The sequence below is a fragment of the Peromyscus leucopus genome, chromosome 2 (genome assembly GCF_004664715.2).
Source record: "Peromyscus leucopus breed LL Stock chromosome 2, UCI_PerLeu_2.1, whole genome shotgun sequence".
Classification (NCBI taxonomy): Eukaryota; Metazoa; Chordata; class Mammalia; order Rodentia; family Cricetidae; genus Peromyscus; species Peromyscus leucopus.
Genome location: NC_051064.1, coordinates 57,605,667 through 57,626,300, shown reverse-complemented (window position 1 = coordinate 57,626,300; position 20,634 = coordinate 57,605,667). Strand labels below are relative to the sequence as shown.

The following is a 20,634-nucleotide window of genomic DNA, read 5'->3' as shown; positions in this document are numbered from 1 at the left end:
AGTTTGAGGCCAGCCTGGGCTACAAAGTGAGTTCCAGGAAAGGCACAAAGCTACACAGAGAAACCCTGTCTCGAAAAACAAAAAACAAAATAAAAGGGGATAGTTATGAGCATCCTGTTGAAAAGTAATGGCCCGTGATGGTTGGTGAGCTGACTCGTGGGTAAAGGTGACTGTCATCAACCCTGGCAACCTGAGTTCAGTCCCTGGCACCCACATGGTGGAAGGAGAGAACTGACTCCTGAAAAACATCTCTCACTTCCACACATGTACTACGGCATGTGTCCAAACACACAATAAATAATAAATAAATAGAATTACAAAATGTAAACAGAATATGTAGTCAATGATTTAAAAAATAGCATTTGGAAACTGGGCGGTAGTGGCACACGCCTTTAATCCCCGCACCTGGAAAGCAGAGGCAGGTGGATCTCTGTGAGTTCGAGGCCACCCTGGTCTAGATCCAAAACTAGCACCAAAACTACACTGAGAAACCCTGTCTCGAAAAACAAAACAACAACAACAACAACAACAAAGTATACCTATAAATAAACAAGCCAGCCTTAGGAGAAAATTACAGAGCATTATTGAAGGACACATAAAAGTTGGCATGAATAACTGGAAATATTTACCGTGTTCGTGAGTAACCGCTCAGTAGCTCAAGAAGAAACTTGAGCTGATCTGCCTGCCTCCACCTCCCCTGTTCAGGGATTTCATAAAGGCCTATTCCCCAGGCCCATACATTCTCCTTTCCTAAAATACACCCCCACCCCCCACTCCCCACCTCCCCACCCCCCACCCCCCCAGCGTGTTTCTTGCTTAGGTCTCCGCCCTGGCTCCTCAGGGCTTCTGCTCCTCCCTCCCAAAGTTAGGAGGTAGAGGGAGGGGCGGGCTTTGTTTACTGCCACATTGGGTTGCTGACTCAGTTGGCGCTTGCAGATTTTTCATTGACTGAGTAAAATTACCTAACCATTGTTCATGCTGCTAAGGAGTGAGGTTCTAAAATGGCAGAAGGAAGGACCGGACAGAGCTGTGGGGTGCTCAGAGAACAGTTCAGAACACAGTCTGACCAGAACTGATGAGCAGTCTTTGAAAGTGAGGAAGGAAAGAGCAAGCCCTGGAGAAGCAGATTGGGCCCTGTGGAAAGGACCTTGACTGCCAGGGTGAGACACGGGAAAATGCGTTCTAGGGAGACGAAGGTTTACGAGCTGGAGAGGAATGAGTCAGAGACTTGCAGGTCACTGCTCGGAGAATTGTTTACAGCTCCTCATTTGCTGCAGGGTTCTCCCAAGCTCTGGGCACTTCTAAAAGGTTCTGTCCATCAGACGGTCTGCATTCTTCACTAATTAAGGAATTAGTTAGGGCAGGGGTGTAGCTGGGTAGGAGAGTCCACAAGGCCATGGACTCGATCCCCAGAGCGGATAAAAGAAGACGAACTGATTGGCTCCTGGTTTTTACTACTCAGATGCTTTCTAATTTGCATTTACTACTGATGAGAATGTCACCATGTTCAGTCAACGGCTATCAAGTGTGTGTGGCAGATGATGACATGGGATGGATAGGGAGGGCCTGCTTCACACAGGATGGTCCCAGAAGGCCTTCTTTAGGAGATGCCCATAGACAACGGCTTTGATGATAAGAACGTGTTCAGGCGGAACCAGAAGTAGTGCGAAGACCCCGAGTGCCTTTTGACTGTCTCCCCACTACCAATAGTACCGCCGTTCAGTGTCACGACCTTGGTGAGGGTGTCCAGGTCACCCCACAGACCCCTCCCTGCCTTTCCACGACCCAGCCACTCCTCACCACCTCCACTTCCTCAGTAACCCCTGACTAGTGTTGATCTGTTCTCCATTTCGTTACTCTTTGTCATTTGAAGGCTGTGTAGACAGGACCGCACAGTCCTGCAGCCGTGGAGTTTGAATCATTTGGCACTGGGGACTGACCCTGAGGCCCCTTTAGTCCATCAGCAAGCACTCCAGTGTAGCCCTAAGCTGCGCGCGCGCGTGCACACACACGGACCCTACCTGAACTTGGCTGTTTTCACTCAGGCACACGGTTCTCTGGACATCCATCTGTATGCTGGCTGGCCAGACAACTATCAAAAAAGGGACAGGACACCCCACGACGATGTGTGGGGGTTTTCAGAGAAAGTGGCCCTCACCTGTCTTTAATTTACAAGATTTGAAAATGAAGAGAAGCTTAAAATTTGAAGTTTAAAGCTAAATAAGATATATGACCTGGGTTATTTACGTTTCTCAAAGAATTTTCTTTTGGAAATGAAATCCCGAGGTGTGTTGTTTAAGATGAGGAAGGAATACTGCCACAAGGCTCCGGGTGTTCTGGCCTTGAGTGAGCAGAGTTCTCTGTGGCTCTTTTATTTTGTTTTAAGGGATGTTGAGACAGGGTCCCTATGTAACCCCAGCTGTTCTGGAACTCACTCTGTAGATCAGGCTTGTCTGGAACTCACAGAGATCCGCCTGCCTCTTCCTCCTAAGTGCTGGGATTAAAGGCGTGCGCCACCATGACCAGCTAGCAGTTGCTTGTTTGGTTTGAGCCCTGGCTAACCTGGAACTCTCTGTGTAGACCAGACTGGCCTTGTACTTGTGATGATGTGCCTGCCTCTACCTCCCAAATGCTGAGACTACCAGAGCACACCACCATACCTGGTTTGTTTCTTCCTTCCTTCCTTTCTTCATTCCTTCCCTCCTTCCTTTTGTTGCTTTCAACATTCTTATTTGAGATGCTTTTCAAATAACACACATTATCTCTGTAAGTAGTTTTGGCTTTATAAGTTTTCTTGAAATTTCTTGACTCTCAGCCATCAGGAAAGACAAACTAGATCTTTAAGGGGGCTTCTCTATCTCCTCACATACCCTCAATTTTCCATGTGTATATTGTCTCAGTTGCTTATCTCGATGAAGTATTTAACTGTTCACCCACTAAAAGTAGGAGCTAGGATGAAGCTGATAGAGAGTCCTTCCCTATCATACGTGAGGCACTGGACCCAAACCCTAGCAACTCTCTCTCTCTCTCTCTCTCTCTCTCTCTCTCTCTCTCTCTCTCTCTCTCTCTAGCAACTCTCTCTCCCTCCCCCCCCCTCTCTCACACACACACAAACAAATACACACAAAAACGTGTGTGCACACACAAGTGCACACACACACTTGGTAGTCTAGAAATACTGTCCACCCTGTAAGCCCAGCACTTGGAAAGCTGAAGCAGAAGGATCAACCCAACCTGGGCTACAAAGGGGGATCCTGTCCCACAACAAAACTAAGCAAGCCGTCTCTTGATTTCAGTTCAAGGCGGTTCTGAGTGGAGCTGCCTGTCTGTAATCAGTTCTCTGGGTGAGTGCCCAAGACAGTTGCTGGATCATAAGCTAGTTGTGAACTTAACGTTCTCAGAAACTACAGGGTAGTTGTGGCAGCACACGCCTATAAACCCAGTAAGCCAAAGACTGAGGCAGGAGGATTACTGAGAGTTTAAGCCTGGCCTAGATCACATAGCAAGAGCTTAGCTTCAAAACAAAACAAATTAAACTTTTCACAACTGTTTTTCTTCCTGGTGGGTGGGTGGGTGGATATTGAGACAAGGTCTAGCACTGTAGCCCAGGCTAGTCTAGAACTTGCTCTGTGTCCCATATGGCCTTGAAGTAGAGGCCGTCCTGCTGTCTCGAAGAGTGTTGGACTTACAGGTATGAGCCACCTCTAATGACCATGTAATTCCCCCCATTCCAATGTTGCACGAAAGCCACTTACTTTGTAAACACACCTTTGCTGAGCATCTGAAATACAAATTTAACTGGACCTCCTGCTTTTTTCTTTTCTTTTATCTTTAGGGCAGGGCCTCCCTATGTAGCCCAGGCTAGCCTCAAGCTTGTGGTCTTCCTTGCCTCGTCTTCCCAGACTGAGATTACAGGTGTGGGCCACCACCCCTGGCCACATCCAATATTTCTGAGCAGGCTCTAAAGGACAGGAACCCACCTGGGCCCCATTCCTTAGAACTCAACAGCACAGCAGCCCTTTACTCATAGTGGGTGTAGGCGTACTGTGCACGCGGGGGCCTCACCCACACTGCTGGGAGGAAGTATTGTCCCTTGTCCAGATTTGGTGCGGGCGCCCTGTGCGCCATAGATGAGGAGCCTGGGTCTGGGTGTGACTGGAAAACTGCCCGTTCTCTTAAGTCCCTGGGGCTGAAGAGCACTGGCTGTTTATGCACTGGCTCCTCACTGGTTACCAGGGGTTGCAGCCGGGCCAGGCCCAGAGCACCAGGATTGGTGAAAGGCAACATAGCCCAGTGCCCTACTGAAAGTGCAGGGGAGGGCCCGGCTTGGGAAACGCCTGACCTTGTCACAGCCTCCTGTCCTAGGTGTTCCCAGAGTGCTAGGCTGTCCCGAGCAGAGATTCGAGGCAAGGTGCCTCTCCCCTGTACATTGTACAGGGAGCCTGTGAAGGAAGGGCAGAGGGTGAGTTTCACAACCTACCCTGCAGCCTTGGCAACCGAAGCCTGCTGGGGTACAAAGGGGAATGGAAGGTGTGGGCAGAAACGAAACGGCCTGGAGCCTCCACACAGGGACAGAATGGGCTTCTGGGCCTGTACCAGAGCCTCCCAGGGCACTAGGGGTGTGGACTTTGGGTGAGTTATGGAGGAAAAAAGGAGAAACAGGCAGCGCCAGGGAGGTAAGCCCTGGGACATTGCTGCCCAGGGAGCAGATCAAAGGCGCCCCGGGCCTGAGGAGCAGATGATTCCCAAGACTGTGCTGGACTAGAGGTAATAGGAAGGACAGTCCACTGGGTTCTCAGAGAGAGACTGCCGCTTCTTGAGCCAGCGTAGGTAGTAATGCATCTGTGTTCCTGAGCATGTGTGTGTATGTGTGTGTCTATCTGTGCCCATGTGCGTATGTGTGTGTTTATCTGTGTGCATGTGTCTGTCTTTCTGTGTGTGTGTGTATACATATGCATATGTCTGTCTCTCTGTGTCTTTTTTGTGCATGTATGCAAGTGTACGCAAGTGTGAATGTACATATGCCTGCCTATATGCACACACGTGGCTGTGTGTGCATGCACATGTGTATATATATGTATATATATATACACATGTATATATTGGTGTGTGAGTGTGTATGTGTATGTGTGTGTGTACGCATGCATGCACATTTGTATGTGTGTTTAAATCTACCCCCACTCCCGGAACAGTTTGTTCTCACACTAAGTATATCCCGGGGCCCTGGAACATACCAAGCAACAATTAAAGTTGGGTGTGTTTTGGGTGTAGCCCAGTGGTAGTAGAGGCTGCCTAACATGTATGCCACCTCGAGTTCCCTCCCCTGCACCGTACAGAGCTTTGGTTGGATAGTTGTGATGGGCTCAGATGAAGTGACACTGAATTGTGAAGTGTTGTGTCCCAGGCAACTTCTCAGCCCATAGCTGTACGAGTCTCCTCACACCACCACTACCAGTGAAGTTTTTGCTGCCCCTGGTCTATAGAGAGAGAAACCAGGGCCCTGAGGCCCAGCTCGAACAGTAATGAGCAATATCGTGGGGGTCGGGTTGGACCCCAGGAAGCAGGAGTCAGCCGAGCCACAGCCATACTGCGTGATCCCCGCCTCTTCTTCCATCCTTGCCTCCCAGTCTCCACCTTGCAACAGGGGTGTTTGAAGCCGTTGGCTTACTGTTGTGTAAAGGGCTCGTGTGCCAGGGCTCTGTGCAGCCCTCCCCACCCCTCCAGTCTGCCTTGTAGGGATCTTAGCTTCCTGCCCTTTCCACCTGCCCCCTGGTGGCTCATAAACCTCTACAGGCTTAGCAGCCTGCTCCTGTGACCGGCCAGGCTTCTCTGTGGTTTGAGAGTCACCCCTGACATAAAGCTTGTGTCCCAGTACACCAGAGGCCCAGCCTTGGCTGAGTGCTGATCTAATGGACAGAAGAAGGTAGAAATGGCCTCCTCATTATAAATGTCCCTCCCTGACAGGCTTTTAGTAGCCCAGTCAATCGCTTCAGACTAATGTCACTAATGCCTGGGTCTTCAGTGACACACAGCCAGCCCCTGAGGGTGTGGGAGGAGAATGGACTGATGGGACTTCTGCTCTGAGGACCCCACAGGAACTCAGCTCCAGTGGTCAACCCAGCCCTGAAGCTGCAGGCTCTGTGGGAAGTGAGGGTGTGGCCTCTTGGCAGCTTGCCTAGGGTTAGCCCAAGACCTGACTGACAATTAGCATTTCCTGAGAAACCTGCAGGGCAGAAATGAGGGCCTGGCTCTGGGCCAGGGAACAGAGATAAAGGCCTGGAGCAATCAGGCCTATAGCCAAAGATTCTGTACTGCCATGCCCTTTGACCCAGGAAATGGTACAAGAAAAGGGAAAGAATGTAGGAAGGGGGTCAGGAAACAATTCAGAGAAAACTAGAACTCCTCAGAACACAGGAAGTCCACTAGAGATTCACTTCAATTTGTTGGGCAGAGGCCTGGGCTCTAGCCTAGCTCATTCCTCTAAGTCCCAATGACCCCGGGAGTGTCCCTCCTCCAGACTGTGCTTGAGAGAACTGTGATCCATTAGTGATGCCTGCCACAGGTACAGCGTTACAAAGCCTGGCCTGTAAGCTCACCACTTCTACACTCTGAAAATGCTTTGAACTTCTAGAACAAATATTTTGGCTAATCCTAGAAGGACCATCTTTTCAGAAATTTTATAGTTCCATTTGTATTGTTTAAGACAAATTCTCATTTCACAGCCCTGGCTGATCTGGGACTTGCTAGGTAGACCAGACTTTGTTCAGCCTAGGGACAGCCCTGCCTCTGCCCCCCAAGCGCTGGGATTACAGAAATAAATTCATTTTGTTTTAATTGTCAAAGATATGGAAAATTGCTTTAAAAAAAAATAACAAAGATAGTGTGGTCACATAACCCCAGCATTTAGGAAGCAGAGTTGAGGATTAAAAGTACAAAACCAGCCTGGGCTACATAACAGGTTGAAAGCCAGCCTGGGCTACAAAAGATCCTATTGCAAAAAAAAAAAAAAGGGAAAGAAGTTGATGATAGAAGTCTGTGTCTCATCATCTGCAACTACAGCTGTTAGTGCATGTCCTTCTGCGTCTTATCCCTAGCCTTGGGATGGAGATGATTGCAGGTGTGGCTGCTGTTGCTTCCGCTCCCCCCTCCCTGATGGGCTCTCACCTGACCGTTGTAGTCCTACAAGGAGGAGATGGTTAGCGTGCCAGCCTGACTCTTGCACATCCTTATTCCTTGGTGGTGGTAAGGAGTGAGCCCAGAGTCTTCAGCATGCTCGGCAGGGGCTCTGCCTCTGAGTTACAGTCCCTACCCTGTTTTCCGCTTTGTAAAATTTGGAGACCCACCAAGTTTCCCAGGCTGGCCTTGAACTTCCTACTTCAGCTTCACGAGCAGCCTGTACCCAGGGCTTGGCTTCATGTTTGTTTTGTCTGAACCATTTGAGAGTAAGTTATATGCATAATAACAATTTCCTTAGCATATTTCTTGTTTAAAGCCAGTAAGTTTAACATTGCAGTATTCCACATGAGACATTGTTTTTTCAAATGTGTCAGGTAATGTCCCTAATGTCTAGAGAGAAGCCTGGTGGCATATGCCTGTAGTCCTAACACTCCAGAAGCTGTGACAAGAGGGTTGCTGTGAGTTCAAGGCCATCCTGGTCTACAGAGAGTTCCAGGCTAGCTTGGGCTATAGAATAAGACTGTCTCAAAAAAAAGAGAGGGAGGGAGGGAGGGAGAGAGGAAGAAAAAGGAAAGAAAGAAAGAATCAAAACAATAAAATAATAATCAGACCCAAAAAATCAAAGCTAAGCATGATACAGTAGGCCCGTCATCCTCATCTGCAGTCTCAGAACTCAGAAGGTAATGGTAAGGAGATCCAGAGATCAAGGTCATCCATCCTGGCAACCTGAGGAGCCTGAACCAAAAGAAGACATAGTCTCAAAACAACATAAGCTGGGGACAAGACTGGAGAGATGGCTCAGTGGTTAAGAGCACTGGCTGCTCCTCCAGAGGACCCTGGATGATACCCAGGATCCACATGGTGACCCACAGCCATCTAAAACTCCCAAAGGATACAGTGCCCTTTCTGGCCTCCATGGGTACATGGAACACAGACAGACATGTGGGCAGAACACCCATACACACAAAATAAACGAAAATTTAAAATAATAATAATAACAGAAAGGAAAGAGGAAGGGAGGGAGGGAGAGAGCCACCCCCACCCTAGGCACTGGGCTTCTCAAATGCAGTCATCAGGGTTCTGTGTACCAGGTACAGGGCAGGGCGAAACTGCTCACACACTGAACCCATGTCTGAACATCACCCAAGTGGGATCCCTAGGCAGTACATGTACATGTGAGTGACCATCTCACTGTGTTGCCCAGGCTTCCTTTGGATTCCTGGGCCCAAAAGATCCTCCTGCCTCAGCCTCCTAAGATGTCGAGAAAGCAGGCACATGTCACCAATGCCTAACTAATATCTGGTTTTATGTTTATTTGAGTCCAGACTGACTTCAACTCTTGGTTTTTCTGCCCAGCCTCCCCCGTGCTGGAATCACAGGTGTGGGTCACCTCACCTGTTGATAAGTAGCTCTTCATGCCCTTTTCTTTCACTTAGGATAATGCTTTCAAGGTTCATTGACAGTGTTCCTTTTTCTGGCTGAATAATATTCCACCACATAACTGTGCTGCACACTGTGCGTTCTGCTCGTCACACAGTGGGCATCTGGGTCGCCTCCAAGTTTTGGTTGTTGTAGACGGTGCTGCTGTGGATGCTGATGAATGAGTTTCCAATGGATCCATGTTTTCATTTCTCTCGGGGATATGTCTAGGAAGAGAACTGCTGGGTCACATGGTACCTCTTAGCATTTAACTTTTGAGGAACTGCCAGGCCATTAGCAGAAAGGACTGTACCACATTTGTTCCTGCAGCTGTGTGGGAAGGAAAATACCCACCCTGAGCACCTGCTGGGCACTGGGCCAGACCGTCCCCATGGTCCCCAGTCCAGCCTGTGAAACACTCATTACACCCTCCGCCATACCAAGGAGGACAGGAAGGTTCAGAAAAGTGAAGTGATTCCCCCAGGGTCACCCAGGGCGTGGGGAGGTATGCCGCCTTGGATCTGCCCCTTACGTTTTCCTGCTCTCTCAGTGATGACTGACTGACTGAGTGAAGAACGGGCATCATCCCTCCAGCCTTCCCTCCAATGCCTGTGACACTGTTTTGCAGACGGGAAAGTTGGACCCTCACTACCCCAAGGTCTGTGGGCACAGAGGGAACGTCCTGGACATCAAGTGGAATCCTTTTAATGACTTTGAGATCGCCTCCTGTTCCGAAGATTCCACGGTGAGGGCCAGTGCCGTGTTTACGGGGGTGGGGGCGGGGGATGGGGGGTGCATGCTGGGAGGAAGAAAGCAGGCGGGTTCCCAAGCCATCAGTGTCCAGGGCCCAGCCTTATCTCACTGATGGCTTCACAGGGAGGAAGTGAGAGGTGGAGGAAACATCATGGGTGTGTGGGACTTGGGGCCCATGATGCCGCTCTATGGGCCTCAGTTTTCCTCCCATAAAATGGGTGTAATACTTCTGCCCATCTCATGAAGACCCAGTGAGACTCACTCTCTGTGACATGCTGTGAGGGGACCAGAAATATCAGGCCATTCCATGTCACAGTGGATGAGTGAAGAACAAGGGAGAGTCTTATATAAACGTAGACCCCAAAACACCCCAAGAGGCCAAGCCCACCCACACTCTGTGTTACTGGGGGTGATCTCAAACTCCTAGATTCAAGCGATCCTCCTGCCCCAGCCTCCTGGAGAGCTGAGAGCATAGCCATCCTTGCTACACCCCACCTCCGGTGAGTTTCTGAGCTCGAATTCCATGCCAGAAGCACGTGCCTTATCCCCATGATGTTCAGCATCATCCCTCTGGCACCTGCTTCAGAGATACAGTGGTTGTGACTTAAAAGGCCCAATCGTGAACAAATGAAGTATGGTGGTCCTGAGACCCAGCTCATCGGGTAAAGGGCTTCCCACCAAGACTGTCAGCCTGAGTTTGAGCCCCTCAGGTTCATGTGAAGGGAAAGAACTGACTCCCTCCCACAAGTCATCCTCAGACCTCCATATATACACAGTGGCAAGTGTGCGCCCTAAAACACGCTCAGTGAATAAATGAAATGTAATCAGATCCGGATAAAAGCCACAGTCGGCAGTTCTTGTGACCCCACTGTGTTCTGACCACATCACACTGACCCCTCCACTCAGTCTTCCCAGCACCCCGACACGGCAAGGCATTTCTCTCATAGAAAAGCTGAGGATCGGAAAGGTACAGCAGCTTGCCCAAGGTCTACACAGCACAGGACAGAGCTGGCTTCAGACTGAGGCCTCTCCCACTTCAGGGCCTGTTCTCTGCCCCCTGAGGGTGCCACGTCCCTCCAGAGAAATGACCACACGTAGCAGAAGGGAGGGGCTACTGGAAATGTCCGTGATGCAGGAGGCTAAAATAGCTCCCCGTTTAGCTCAGGGCGGCCTGGCAGCTTAGACAAGAAGGGAAAGAGAAATCATTATGGAAGGAAGCAGACGAGGAGGCAGGAGAGAAACTGAGGCAGAAAACTCTCGGGGCTGGGTGTGGTGCCCCATCCCTGCAGTCCCAGCTCTTAGGAGGCTGAGGCAGGAAGATCTCAAGTTCAAGGCCAGCCGGGGCTGTGTAGCAAGAGTGGCTCGAAGTAGAAAGTGCCACGTAGGAGATCGCTGAGACACCCAAGTATGAAGGGACTGTCAATCAAGCCTGAGGATGCTGCTGGTCTTGAGGCAGCATGGTGCCTCCTGATGCCTGCCCTCTCAGGCCCGCTCTGAAGATCCCCTGAAAGATATGCGGGGGGGGGGGGGGGGCAGAAATGGAGTGTTTTGTTGCTGTTGTTTAATTTGGGGTGTTTGTTGAGATGGGGTTTCACAACGTAGCCCAGGCTGACCTCGAACTTACAGTCCTCCCACTGTAGACCCCCTAGTGCTGAGATCGCAGGTGTGCACCACCACACCCCGCCTGATCTTCCTGAAATGCTTCTGGCCTGCTGCTGTCCCTTCTGGATGCTGGGGACCGGGGCGGAGCAGGATGATGGAGCGAGCCCAAGGTTGCAACAGACCTAGTCCATGTAAATGCATCCTTGTAAAGTACTCCCGGCTCCGGCTCCTCCTCCCCAGGAGAGGGTAGGTGCCACCTCCTTCAGGACACACCTCCCCCTCCATAAAGAAGCCCAGAACCTGTCTCCCTCCAGCCCCACCCCAGGCTCAGCTCTGTGTGTCCTGCAGATGGAGCAAATAGAGTTCGTGGCCTGATATCAAAACCAAAACCAGGAAATAAATGTCCCTGAGCTGCAAGCAAAGCCTCCTGGGAAACTGCGTGTCTTTGGGATATGATCTGATCACTGAGAACCCAGCAGAATGGAAGGAGCATACGCAGGCACTTCCTGAGCTCCACGTCCCCAGGCTGCTCTTCCGGTGGCTCCTTCCATGACAGAGACCTTACCCTTTACCATGGCAGCCCCCTCCCACCTTCAGTCCACCCTACCTGCTCACCTCAGGTCACGGGGATGGTCAAAGTCCCTGGGGCAGGTTTGAGAATGAAGCCTCCCTTCGGGTCAAGGTCAGCCCCGCTTGGTGGCGGACCCTTCGGAGGCTCCGGTGTTCCCTCCACGGGTCTCTCTGCCGGCCACTACCTGATCCACGGCCAAGGACAACAGCAGCCCCAGAATGTCCTCGGCTCACACTCCTGCCCGTGTCTCCCCTCCAGATCAAGATCTGGAACATCCCCAAGCAGCTGTTGACCAGGAACCTCACGACCTACAGGAAAGAACTAGTGGGTCATTCGCGCAGAGTGGGGTTGGTGGAGTGGCACCCCACGGCCGCCAACATCCTCTTCAGCGCTGGCTATGACTACAAGGTGAGTCTGAGGCTCCTGGACAGAGAAAACCACACACTGGCGCTTGTCAGGAAGCCTCTCTGACAGCCCTTGGGACTAGAAAGACTCAGGCAAGGTGTTGGCGGCCGACGGCTTCCACAGCTCTCCGCCACCCTTGTCCCTGCCTTCGCAGCTGCGTCCCTGTGTGCCCTTGCCTCCTCTCACTTATTTAGACTGAGACACCTCCGTCATTTGTTGTGACCTCGGGTCAACTAACTACACCTGGTCAGACCTTGTTGCTAAATAAATCCCGTTGGAGGTTCTAGGTAGACAAGATAGGGCACACTTCACTCCGTCCACTGCCCTTGGCCTCAGGGGCTGGACTGAGTCCACCAGACACTTTCCCATCTCTACCTAGTGCCCCGAGGCCAGGGGCCTTGGAGATCAGAACAGTTCCCGGCACTGGAGACTAGGCCTGATGCAGCTCATCTCTGACTTGTATGAGACTGTCTCGTGATTCGCCGTGGGTCTTCGTTTCTTAAGCCCCAGACTGGGGCTCAAGTGGGTTGGTGGGACCCTTGCCATTGGTCCACTCTTCCTCTGCTGACTCTATTGGGATCGGCAGAGGCCCCTCAGGAACCTCTCAGACAGATCTAAAAGAGGCAGAAGCTGTTGGAAGGGTCTGGTCAGAAATGCTTGTTCATCTGTCCTTGTGGAGAGTGTGTGCAGCTGTGTCTCTGGGGATGCTACTCACACCTTAGGCTGTGGCCCCGGATTCCTTCGGCAGCCCTGGTGATGCACAGGAAGTGGGGTGTGCTGCTCCTGACTGACCCCCACGTCCCTGGTCCTCCCAGCATAAATGTTTGGTTGCCCAGAGGTGGGTGGTTTTCTTCTACTCCTAGACAGCCTGACTCCCAGCATCCCCTGCTGCTCATACAGCCTCAGCCACGCCCCTCCTGCTCAGTGGCCTGGCTGCCAGCTGCGCCTTCCCTCCTGGGAATACTGTGTTTCTTGCCGATGCCTGCTGCTGTGTGAACTCCGGGGGCTGGGTGGAGTGGCCACCGGTGCTCAGTGCCAGCACTCTGCCATGCAGGTGATGGTGTGGAACCTGGACACAAAGGAGTCTGTAATTGCAAACCCCGTGAGGACCATCACCTGTCACCAAGATGTGATCCTCTCCATGTCCTTCAACACCAATGGCAGCCTGCTGGCCACCACCTGTAAGGACCGCAAGATTCGGGTTGTCGAACCCCGACGAGGGATTGTCCTCCAGGTTGGTACTAGGCCATAGCTGGGGGCTACTTTCAGAATGAGTGACAGCCGGGCGGTGGTGGCGCACGCCTTTAATCCCAGCACTCAGGTGGCAGAGCCAGGCGGATCTCTGTGAGTTCGAAGCCAGCCTGGGCTACAGAGCGAGATCCAGGACAGGTGCAAAGCTACACAGAGAAACCCTGTCTCAAAAAAACAAAAAACAAAACAAAAAATGGATGACAGCATTGTCGGCGGCTGGGCTCAGCCTCTGGAGGCAGCATCCTTAGCTGGCCTCCGCATCCTGGGGCTGTGGGGGTTGTTGAGATTTGCTGTATTCACTCTACAGATGAGAACACCGAGGCCAGAGAAAGGAAAAAACTATGTAGACAGGTGGGGACTGTGAACCTGTTCTGGCCTCAGAGCTGGCACAGTGCCTCAGCTCTGTCACTGGCCGGGGTCAGGAGCCACCTTAGGACAACCCTTTCTGCTTTCTGAGCCTCTGTTTGCTCAGAAGCTGCAATGTATTCATCCCTTACTCACTGGAGCTAAACAGGACAATTCAAGTGTCCGCTGTGTCCCTCTGCCTCACTCAGGGCAAGTGATCGCTGTGGTTCTCCACAGAGTGGAGGGGTGCTGGCTGTGGTGGTACGTGTTGTGACCCTGAGACGGGAGTGAGGGTCCAAGGCCAGCCTGGGCTACGTCTTGCCTGACTCTGTTCAGAAGCAGCTCTCAATAGAATGGGGAGATTTCACCGGAAGGAACGGACCCAGGACAGCTTCCTGGAAGAGGTGCCCAGCGGCTTCACAGATGATAAAGGAAACCTTACAGCCGGGGTTGCAGCAGGAGCCAAGTGGGGAGTCCCTCCCCATAGCCCTCCAGCGCTGACCACACTTCTCCCTCCAGGAAGCCAGCTACAAGGGGCACCGGGCCAACAAGGTGCTGTTCCTGGGGAGTCTCAAGAAGCTGCTCTCCACCGGTACCTCCCGATGGAACAACCGGCAGATGGCCCTGTGGGACCAGGTGAGGCTCCACCCACCCCCACCTCACTCTGCAGCCCCGCACAGCCCCCCTCCACTCCTCTGGGTACCATCTCATTCAGCCTCACACTCACAGTCAGCAGACAGCAGGGATGGGGCTGGGAATGAGTAACAGAGATGGGACAGTCCATCCGGCCAGCTAGCCTTGTGCCTCTCATCATTCAGGACAGAGGTGGGGTCCCAAGGGAGGCTCTGGGGAGGGGACAGCTAGGGAGCAGTAAGTGTGGCTAGTGGCCCAGTGTGGGTGGGGGGTGAGCAATGCTGTTCTGCTGGTGTTTTGAAGAGAACAGAATGCAGGGCCTCCTGCCTGCTAGACAAAGCGATGTCTCCTTCTTCATTCGTTAATAAACTGGAAGGCAGACTTAGCTTGGAGATGAAGGCAGGGGGTCCAGAGTTCAAGGTCATATTTTGCTACATATTAAGTTCAAGTATGGCATGTGAAAGCCCATTTACTGGAGAGGCGTAGGGACAGGGAGTTCAAGGCCAGCCAAAACCATCTCCAGTTCTCAATTTTGAAAGAGACTTGTAGATGTAGCTCAGTGTTTTCCTAGTATTATGAAGCCCTGGGTTTGATTTTCAGTGCTGGAAAAAGAAAGAAAAAAGAATTCAGGTGTAGTAGGTCATTTTTATAATCCCAGGCAGAATTGCTCTGAGTTCAGGGCTAGCATGGGTTACAGGGTGAAACCCTGTCTAAAAAAAAATTTTTTTAAGACTTGTTAAAGCCAGGTGGTTATAGAGCATGCCTTTAATCCCAGCACTGGGGAGGCAGGGGCAAGCAGATCTCTGAGTTCGAGGCCAGCCTGGTCTACAGAGCTTAGAGCTTGTTCCAGGACAGCCAGGGCTACACAGAGAAACTCTGTCTCAAAACAAAACAAAACAAAGACTTCTGTTAAGACAAAATGCTGACATAGATACAAAGATGGGGGGGGGGGGCGTCTGAGAGCACTTGTTGCTCTTGCGGAGGACCAGGCTTTGGCTCCTAGCATCCCTGTGGCCGCTCACAGCTGTGACTCCAGTTTCAGAGCGTCTGATGCCCTCTCCTGGCCTCTTGGGCACTGCGTGTACATGGGACACAGACTTACATGCAGGCAAAAAACCCATATTCGTAAAATAAAATAAAGCCGTTTTTAAAGGCTGACAAAATAGGACAGGCAGTCAGTCCTGCCTTTAAAATAACCTTTCCACCAGAGAATAAGTCACAGATTGGTCTTGAGAATGAGGAACGAGGACCTCTTTCCAAAGCATGTACAGGATACAAAAAAAGGAAGCTTTCTATCTCATATGCCGACACCCACTCACTCTGGGACGCACTCAGGCCCAGGGCAGCACCCCTGGGGATTCCGGGAGTGACCCTCGTGTCCTGATGGTCTCCCTTCCCTTGCAGGACAACCTTTCTGTGCCCCTCACGGAGGAGGACCTGGATGGCTCCTCGGGTGTATTGTTCCCCTTCTATGACCCGGACACCAGCATACTGTACATTGTGGGGAAGGTCAGCTTGGCCCGGGGGGTGGGGGGGGTGGGGGAGCAGCCCTCTGGACCCCTGATACGGAAGGCAGAACTGTCCTAAGCTTAGCTCTGTGGATGCTCAGAAAACAACCTCGGGTCCTTGGAGGTGCAGGGTGGAGACAGGCACTAGTGGCCAGCCTCTTCCGTGAGAGAATACCCACCCTCCCTTCCTAGCTCCTTTGATGTGACCCCCACCTACCTAGCTTATTCCTCACAAATTCCTGACCCAGGTGGTAGTTCTCAATAGGGGAGTCTTTGGATTTGAAGCAAAATAGGTCTTCATGGGCGGGGGTGACCTATATCTAGAACCTCTGTTCCCTTCTCAGTGTGCCAGGAATGGCACCTCCAAGTGATTCTGTCAGTGAGAAATGCCCCCAGGGCTCAGAGCCCAAGATGGTCTCTGAGGCCAGGCATCCTGACTTCCTCAGTGGTTGTCACATGGGAGTGTTCCCAGGGCTTCTGCACTAGAGGGACATGGGTGGGCTGGGGTTGCTGGTCACGGACGTAGCCTTAGGCTCCCTGGTGTCCCTGTATGAGATGGGTCCGTCAGCTGTCCACTCTGAAAGCCAGGCTCTTACTGCTCGGTCACGGGCACCGGTGAAACACGGATGGCCGGGCTCTGACCCTCCTGGTTCCCCTCCCCAGGGAGATGGGAACATCCGATACTATGAAGTGAGCACTGAGAAGCCTTACCTGAGCTACCTGACTGAGTACCGTTCCTACAACCCACAGAAGGGGATTGGTGAGTGGGACCCCAACGCCATGGAGGGTCAGGGCACCAGGGCTGGGCCTTGGTGTGGGAAGACATAGACAGGAAGGGGAGAGCAAAGGGGCGCCAATGCGCGGGCTGTATCCATCTGCTTCTTGATGTCTGTATCGGCACCCCAGACTGGAGGGCTATGACAAGCAAGGCATGTTGGGAGTTTTGGCTCTGGAAGTCCAAGGAGCTGCATCTGGTGTTACCTCTTGTGTTACCAGATTCCTAAGACAGTGCAAGGCATTTGTCAGAGGGAGGCAAGAGGATCAGGAGTTCAAGGTCATCCTCATCTATATAACAAGTTTGAGATCATGGCAGGCTTCTGTGGGACCTTTCAAATAAACAAAAGAAAGAAAAGAAAAGAAAAAAGAAAGAAAGAACTGGAGTAGCCATAATAGGAGCATTTAGAAAGCCAGATATAGTGACACATGTCTGTAATCCTAGGCCTGAGTATCAGGGAGTTTATGACCAGCCTGGACTATGTAACAGCAAGACTCTGCCTCAAAACACCAGCAAACAAATTAGGCTTGGTGTTGTGGTACACATCTGTAATCTGAGCACTCAAGAGAGAGAAGTGGAAGGGTCAGGAGTTCAAGGCCATTCTCTGCTACATAGCAAGTTTGAGGCCAGCCTTGGCTTCATGAGCGCCTGTCTCAAAAATAAATAAATAACATAAAATAGAAAATAAGCATTTAGATTCTCGGCCTATGAGGATGGAAGGGGGGACCTTTGAGCAGAGTAGACCATCTTTAGGATCCAGCTAAAATAACTAAACCCAGCCAGGCGGTAGTGGTGCACACCTTTAATCCCAGCACTCAGGAGGCAGAGCCAGGCGGATCTCTGTGAGTTCGAGGACAGCCTGGGCTACCAAGTGAGTTCCAGGAAAGGCGCAAAGCTACATGGAGAAACCCTGTCTTGAAAAAAAAAAACAAAAAAAACAAAAAAAAAAAATTAAACCCTGGGGCAGGAGAGACAGCTCAGTGGTTAAGAGCACTGGCTACTCTTCCAGAGGACCCAGGGTTCAATTCCCAGCACCCGCAAGGCACCTCACAACTCTCTGTAACTCCAATTCCAAAGGATCTGGCACCCTCACACAGACATGCATACAGGCAAAACACCAATGCATATGAAATAAAAATAAATCTTTTTTAAAAAATTGAAACTTGAAGGTGGAGGCCTGGTTATGAAATCCTTCAGCTCTGTTTCCCAGCTCAGGGCCACCCGGCACAGGTGATGTTCGGGAGCTGTTGGCTGAGGGGAGATGAAGGGGGAGGGCCGTCTCTGATCACAGGTGTGCAGTCTGCCTTTGCCCTCCCCGCTGGGTCTCAGCTCTAAGCCAGCCAGGGTTTCTCATCTCTTCTTGGCCATCTGGCCACAGGTATCATGCCAAAGAGAGGTCTCGATGTGTCTTCCTGCGAGATCTACCGCTTCTACAAGCTGATCACAACCAAAAGCCTCATTGAGCCTGTGTCCATGATTGTACCCCGCAGGGTAAGTGTGGCGGGACTGTCCCAGAGGGTACCCACCTAGAAGAACACAGACCCCAGATGTCAGAATCCGAGATCGGAGGCCCGTGCTGTGGGGGTGTGGCTGAGGGTGGTTCCTGCAAGGGAAGGCCCTTCTCCAGGTCAGTCACACAGCCCTGGAGCCTGAAGCACTGGACCTCGCCCGGCTTCTGCCCCTGAGCTGCTGTACCTGTGGAGAGCCCTTGTTTTCTGGCCCACTGGGCTCCTCACTCAGCGGGGGTCAGGAGAGCCAGACTCCAAGGCTCAGCACTGCCCTCACTGTGCCCATTTCTCCTGCAGTCCGAATCCTACCAAGAGGACATCTACCCACCCACGGCAGCAGCCCAGCCCTCCCTGACAGCCCGAGAGTGGCTCAGTGGAATGAACAGAGGTGAGGGAGGCGGGGAGCAGGCCGCTAGGTAGGAAAATGAGTCCCAGAGGTCCCAAGTAGCTGAGGGGTTTGGCCTCGATTTTTATTTGACTGTGCCCTAGAGGAGAGGCCCTTGTCAGCCAGCTCCCAGTAACTGTTTATATATAATGCCTATATATATATATCCATATATTCCACCCAGTCCCTAAACTACTCCTGATCAAAACATGTCACTCCATAGAAAAACTGCCATTGTGACTATGCAAAGTATCTGGGTGGCCCATCCACACTCCTCCCCATCCTCACCATTTCCTCTGTAGTTATTCTGTGACCCAGGATTCTCTAGGCAGCAGACCACTGCCTGACCCAACTCTGTCCCAATCCTGCACAGGCTCCCTCCACACCCCCATACCTCCACAACACCCCCACTTCACTACATGCATCCCCAGAGCATGGGAGGCCTCCTACTACAGTGCCACTTCCCAGTTATGTGTGACCCTTAGGCAGCTCCTGTATGCACACACACACACACACACACACACACACACACACACACACACACACACCATCTCCTCTCTCTGTCTGCAAGACTTTCCTGAAGATGTCAGAAAAAATATTGTGCTTAATAGAGGACACTATTGGTGGGCCTCTCCTTACAAAGCAAAGACAAGGCCGGGCAGAGCAGCAGCTCATGCCCTCGGGAGAGCTGAGGCAGGAAGATTTTTAAGTTCATGGCCACCTGGAACCACAGAATAAGACCCTGTCTAGCAGGGAGATAACAAGGACAAGCAAGTTTCATTTGAGGAGCTCAGGCACCCAGATGCCCCTCCACTGTATGTACTGTGCTGTTCCTACATGCTAGCTTCCCTTCCCCACACGTGGGCTACACATGGTGGTACCTGATTGCCCGGGCACCTACAGTGGTATGTCTCTAAGTGCCTGCCTGTGTCCATGCCCTCCCCAAACCCATCTACTCATGGCCGCTCATCCCTCTTCATAGCCTTCTCCTTCCCTTCCAGAGCCCATCATGATGTCCCTTAGACCTGGCTCCGAGCTGCTGGACGCCCAGCCACTGCCTCCAGAGAGACTCCGCTCTAAATCTGTGGTCCAAGCTTCACCCAGACCCTTGGAACCCGTGGCACAGCTGGCCACCGAGGATGGCCAGACACCCTGCTCTCGGCCGGAAGAAAAGGCACCAAAGTGGGCCACGGAGCAGAAGCTGGAGAAGTCCTGGCTCACCAATGGCTTTGATGTTTTTGAATGCCCCCCACCAAAGACAGAAAATGAGGTGGGAGGGGAGAGAGGCCGGCAGGATGGGAGAGTGTGGTGGGCTGGGAGGGAAAGAGGACAGAAGGGTGGCCCGCTGGACTGACTGCTTGGCCTGGACCTTAACTCACGTGGCAAATTTAGTCACCTCATGGGCTCTGAGCAGCAGCCATATACCAGCCAAGATGATGGACGTGCATACAGTGGTGGGGACAGTCTGTGAAATGCCCAAGCTATGGCCCTGGTACCGGCACTCTGGGATTTTGAGGCCTGATTTTAGAACCAGTACATATTTAGCATCTGCTGTATACCAGGCTGGTATAATAGTTACTTTCATATGCTGTGGACAGAATGCTAATGGGACAATTTCGGCTTCAGTTTCCACACCGCCAGAGGAGGTACTAACATTGCCACTCTCAGAGATGGCACAGACATGTTGGGGAAATAACAGAGACCCTCAGGGGGTGCCCAGCCTCTAATGGCTGTTTGGTGCAGAGGTAACAATTATGGTAAAGGCTTAGTTTTCACTTCCCAAAAGAGAAAACTGATTCTTAGGGCAGGTGAGGTAACCTGTTTGCATTAGCAACTTTTTGTTGTTGCTGCTGTGATAAAATACTTGACGGAGGCCATTTACATGCAGTTTGTCTGGGCTCCCAGTTCCAGGGCCCAGCCTATCATGGTGAGGAAGCCACGATAGCTTAGGACAGGAGCTTAGGGCAGTGGCGCACACTGCATCTGCAGTCAGGATGCAGAGAGATGAATGAATGCTGATTGCTCAGCTCACGTTCTCCTTCCTCTTCAGTCCAGGACCCCAGCCTGTGGGATAATGCCACCCCCAGTTAGGGTGGGTCTTCCTCTCTGTTAACCCAGTCTAGAAACTCCATGGGTGATTCTAGGCCCTGCCAAGTTATTCATATTAACCACACAGTCCAGTGGTGGTGAAAACCCACGTTTCCATACGTCGGGCCCAAATACCCTTTGCTCTACCCCTCGGGGGACCTGGGAAGGAGAGATAGGACACAAATAGATCTGAACTTCATTTATTGGGTAAAGTA

The 20,634-nt window shown here is 51.7% G+C and overlaps 1 protein-coding gene across 4 annotated transcripts in view; it reads left to right on the top strand.

Moving 5' to 3' along the window:
- The window catches only part of Coro2a (coronin 2A), a 57,734-nt gene that overhangs the window by 34,117 nt on the left and 2,983 nt on the right, over positions 1 to 20,634 (top strand). For all 4 annotated transcript variants that reach the window (XM_028882783.2, XM_037202592.1, XM_037202591.1 and 1 more), the window contains 9 exons: positions 9,224 to 9,340; positions 11,780 to 11,929; positions 12,981 to 13,160; positions 14,042 to 14,158; positions 15,560 to 15,664; positions 16,327 to 16,423; positions 17,817 to 17,929; positions 18,244 to 18,334; positions 19,333 to 19,601. In XM_028882783.2, coding sequence (XP_028738616.1) covers positions 9,224 to 9,340; positions 11,780 to 11,929; positions 12,981 to 13,160; positions 14,042 to 14,158; positions 15,560 to 15,664; positions 16,327 to 16,423; positions 17,817 to 17,929; positions 18,244 to 18,334; positions 19,333 to 19,601 — 1,239 coding nt within the window. The remainder of the gene's footprint in view (positions 1 to 9,223; positions 9,341 to 11,779; positions 11,930 to 12,980; positions 13,161 to 14,041; positions 14,159 to 15,559; positions 15,665 to 16,326; positions 16,424 to 17,816; positions 17,930 to 18,243; positions 18,335 to 19,332; positions 19,602 to 20,634) is intronic.